Source organism: Telmatherina bonti (assembly GCF_933228915.1).
Source record: "Telmatherina bonti genome assembly, chromosome: 8".
In the NCBI taxonomy this organism is placed as follows: domain Eukaryota; kingdom Metazoa; phylum Chordata; class Actinopteri; order Atheriniformes; family Telmatherinidae; genus Telmatherina; species Telmatherina bonti.
In genome coordinates this window covers 26,482,451-26,486,691 of record NC_136626.1, presented here as the reverse complement: position 1 = coordinate 26,486,691, position 4,241 = coordinate 26,482,451, and the positions used below count along the sequence as shown (strand labels likewise).

The following is a 4,241-nucleotide window of genomic DNA, read 5'->3' as shown; positions in this document are numbered from 1 at the left end:
ACACACACACACATATATGTATGAAAATAATCATGTTTTGTTACCAGGAAGTAATTACAGTAATAACAGCAGTAACAACAATTTGACCTGAGCATAAAACATCAAAAAAAAAAATAAATAAATAAAAAATTAGCTGAATACTGGCACATGTATCTGAATTCTATTAATATAGTATCTCTGAGCAGGAAAAGTCTCATATGTTCCTCCCAACAGAGCTGACCATATGGACATGAAAGGAGGGAGAAGAGAGAGGAAGCGTTTCCCCTTTGAAAACAGGAGGAAAGCACCATGCGAATGGGCTCCATATTTCAGAACTCCACATGCATCGGCTGTTTCTAATTCAATGCATGTACGGCAACTCCCAACATTAACAACAATCAGTACAGCTCAGGAATTTATTGAAATCCTGATACATGTTTTTTTTTATTTTCCATCCTTTATGATCATAAATGTAAGAAATGCGCACAAAAACAAACCTAATGGAAAGAACTTATGATTGAGTGGCATCAAAATGCATTCTGTTCATGCTCATAAACAGACTAAATACAACTGAAAGAACCAAACTGACAAGACAAGGTGGTGTGTGGGTGGAGAAAAGCACTACAAAGACAACCTAAATGAGACATTCTGAGAAATCCATCTGGTTTTTTTTATCAGTACTGACAGTGTCACCACAATTACTATAAATGAAAAAGTTAGTTTAAGTTAACTCACCACTGGGAAAACCACAAAATTTGCAACTGTTTCCTTTTCCGTCTCTACTGGGTGACTCAACTGCTATCAGCCGCTGACAGTTTAATAGAAATACAACTCAGATAAAAGACATCTCTCTTTCTCTCTCTGCAAGCATGAGCATTGCATCCACCAGACTGGATATAAACTGTGTTAAAGAGTATAAACTAGCAACAAGTCAAGTGCTCTTTCTCTTTCATGAGGATATGAGATACCATACCATACTATATTTATTTATAAAGCACTTTAAAAACAACATACAACTGACCAAAGTGCTGTACAGAAACAGCAAGTGAACAAAAACAGCTTAAGAAAATAAAATAACGATAAAATGGTAAAGTAAGATATATATGAAAAAGAACAGTTGTAACATTACACAGAATGCACCATTACTAAGTAAAGAGCAAAGCATTATTAAATGTAGAAGTAATACACGTAAAGATGTTTTAGATGATGGTGTTGCAAAGTGTCCCGTCCTATTAATCACTAGAAGTTGTTTTTTTGCAGATCTGGTTTATGACTTGCCAGAACCACCGGATCCCCCATGTGCAGGAGTCATAAGTTAAACTTTATTTCCCATTTACAGCTTGTATAAATTTACAGCTTGTATAAATGTCACAGTAGCTTGTATAAATGTCACAGCTTTGCGTGTTTTCTGTTAAAATTGCCCAAATATCAAACACCATGGTTATCAAAACTGGGTGTCACTGATGGAATTAATACCTTGAAACTCTGATCTGACCAAATATGTCTTAAAATGCGTGTATTTTTTGGTAAAAAACGTTGAGACAGCACAGCCGCAAACCAATCTAAATCTCTGATAAGTGATAATAGTTGGCAGATCCATCGTGGCTGTCACTATTCAGCCCGGTGTGTGACCCACGTCTTCCGAGGAGCGTGCCGTAGCTCCTCTGCTAGCCAGCGTCAGCTAACAGCTAATCTGGCTAACAAAGACAAAACCAAAAAACTTCACATTAATCTGTAACAACCGAGTTTTGAAGTTTAACACTTACGTATACAGGTAATGGCCAGGGATAGCCAGCAGGTTCTGCTCCGACCGGCGATTTGAGCTTGAGCTCCAGCTTTTCTCCCATTCTCCACTTCACGGCGGCTTGGCTGTGATGATAGCTAACTAGCTAGTGACTGTTAGCCAGCTGGTCGGTTAGCGAGAGACTCACAACGTGAACATTTTCTAAGAAAAATTATTCTTCAAAGTTAGCTGATTTAAAAACACGACGCACGTTACGTGGTAAATACACACACACGACACGGTCGGGTCTATACTAATATCTGACTTGCTATGTGTTTTGAATAAAATGCCTTGTTATGTCCACTGGCAATAACACCGAGTTCGTATCGCCGCCATCTTGCCCGGCATGAATAAATATGGCAGGGGGTCCCTGGCGACGGGAGGACGCAGACGTCACCGAGAGGCGTGAGCGTGGGCCGGCACGCTGAGTGCCATGACGCGTGTGAGACGTGACATCACGCATCTTTTACAGGTAAGTGTACAAATGATCAATTTTACGCAGTCGCTCACTCATGGAACGGAATAATTACAGTACATATCAGATTAACTTTAAACTATGATCAACTAACTTAGTTATTTCCTCGATTAATATAAAATAAGATTTAACAAGGTTTTTTTTTTGTTTTTTTTAAAAAAAAACAAAAAAAAACATGTTTAACTCAGACCTAAAAACACAATACATTAACTTCACCTTAATGAAACTTTTAATGATACAGACAAGAGTCAATATAAACTTCAACCAGAGCTTTCAGTCATATTGGGACACACCAGAGGAGCCATATGGAGGGGAAAAGTTAGGAAGATTTTAATTCAATTAAACTTTATTTGTATTGCGCCACTTCATACTTTACACACACGAATCCACATACACATCATTTCAAGCCAATTCATACATGTCCTATAATAGAAACCAACTGATTGCATCGAGTCATGACTTTGATCCAATCCCCCATCCTGAGCATGCACACGGTGACAGTGGGAAGGAAAAAACTCCCTTTTAACAGGAAGAAAATCTCCGGCAGAACCCGGCTCAGGGAGGGCAGCCATCTGCCTCGACTGGTTGGGGTGGAGACGACAGGAAAGATGGATCAACATGTACAACTGCACTTATTCAGGAAGACCTGCGGAAAAAAGGAGAAATAAGTTAGAGACGGCAATATTGGCATATAATTATACATTAATACAGTAGAGAAATAGAGCGAGGTACTTCTCAGTGCATCAGGTAACATCCCCATTGCTACATAAGAAATGGATGGCTAGACTACCCATAAGTATAAGAGCAAACAGCATAACCTGGACAGTTGGGTCCCGTACATGCAGACTCCAACTCAGGAGATGCTCATATCCTAACTATAAGAATCATGGAAAAGGAAGGTTTTCAGCTTGATCTTAAAGGTGTGGAGGGAATCTGCCTCCCAAACCCACGGTGGGAGCTGGTTCCATAAGAGAAGAGCCTGATAGCTAAAGGCTCTTCCTCCCATAGTACTCTTTAAGACTCTGGGAACCACCAGTAAACCTGCAGTCTGAGAGCACAGTGCTCTATTTGGAATATATGGAACTATAAGATCTTTTATGTACAATGGAGCTTGGTCATGGAGAGCTTTATATGTAAGGAGAAGAATTTTAAACTTTATCCTGATTTAACAGGGAGCCAGTGTAGAGAGGTTAAAACTGGTGAAATGTGATCTCTCCCGCTAGTTCTCATCAGAACCCTCGCTGCAGCATTTTGGATCAGCTGGAGACTTTTCAGGGCATATTTGGGACAACCCATAAATAAAGAACTGCAGTAATCCAGTCTGGAAGTAATAAAGGCATGGACCAATTTTTCTGGAAGATTCTAAGGGCCCCATGACTTGATAGGGGCCCAAAGAGATGTACAAACTATATAAGAAAATCATTAAACCTTCATTAAAAATAATAAATACCTTTTTCAAAGGTTGTTATAACATATAGCAATAATATAAACTGCTAAATCATTTATATTAAAATAACCTAGTTAGATGTATGCATTGTGATTTAGCCCTTTATAGGGCACTCAATAAAATACCTTCAAATTAGAAATTTCAACCTAAAATTGTCCTTCTGGAATGAACCAAGACCTCCATTCTGTTGTTACAATAACCCCATAAAGCCACATAAAGGGTTAAACAGCCCTAGGGCTTCATTATTCCCATGAAAAGAATGAGGGAGAAAAGGTATTAAAAAGGACTTTAAATGTGGCATCATTATTGATGCCTGACAAGTTGATCTCCAAGGATTTTCCCTCCCACCCATTGGAGGCATTTTCTTAGCACACTTTGGGCCTTGGTATTAAGTGAGCATCATTAAACACCACAGCCTACCTGAGAATTGTTGCTGACCAGGTCCATTCTTTTTATGACAACAGTGTAAAATCTTCCAACTGACTACTTCCAACATGATAAAGCATAATGTCACAAAGCTCAAATAATCTCCAACTGGTTTCTCCAACACACTCCAG

At 38.9% G+C, this 4,241-nt stretch overlaps 1 protein-coding gene across 2 annotated transcripts in view; it reads right to left on the bottom strand.

Moving 5' to 3' along the window:
- Positions 1–2,044, bottom strand: part of dot1l (DOT1-like histone H3K79 methyltransferase) — a 27,581-nt gene extending 25,537 nt beyond the window's left edge. For both annotated transcript variants that reach the window (XM_079244912.1, XM_079244911.1), the window contains exon 1: positions 1,746–2,044. In XM_079244912.1, coding sequence (XP_079101038.1) covers positions 1,746–1,826 — 81 coding nt within the window. In that variant the 5' untranslated portion in view covers positions 1,827–2,044. The remainder of the gene's footprint in view (positions 1–1,745) is intronic.
- Positions 2,045–4,241: the final 2,197 nt, after the last annotated feature.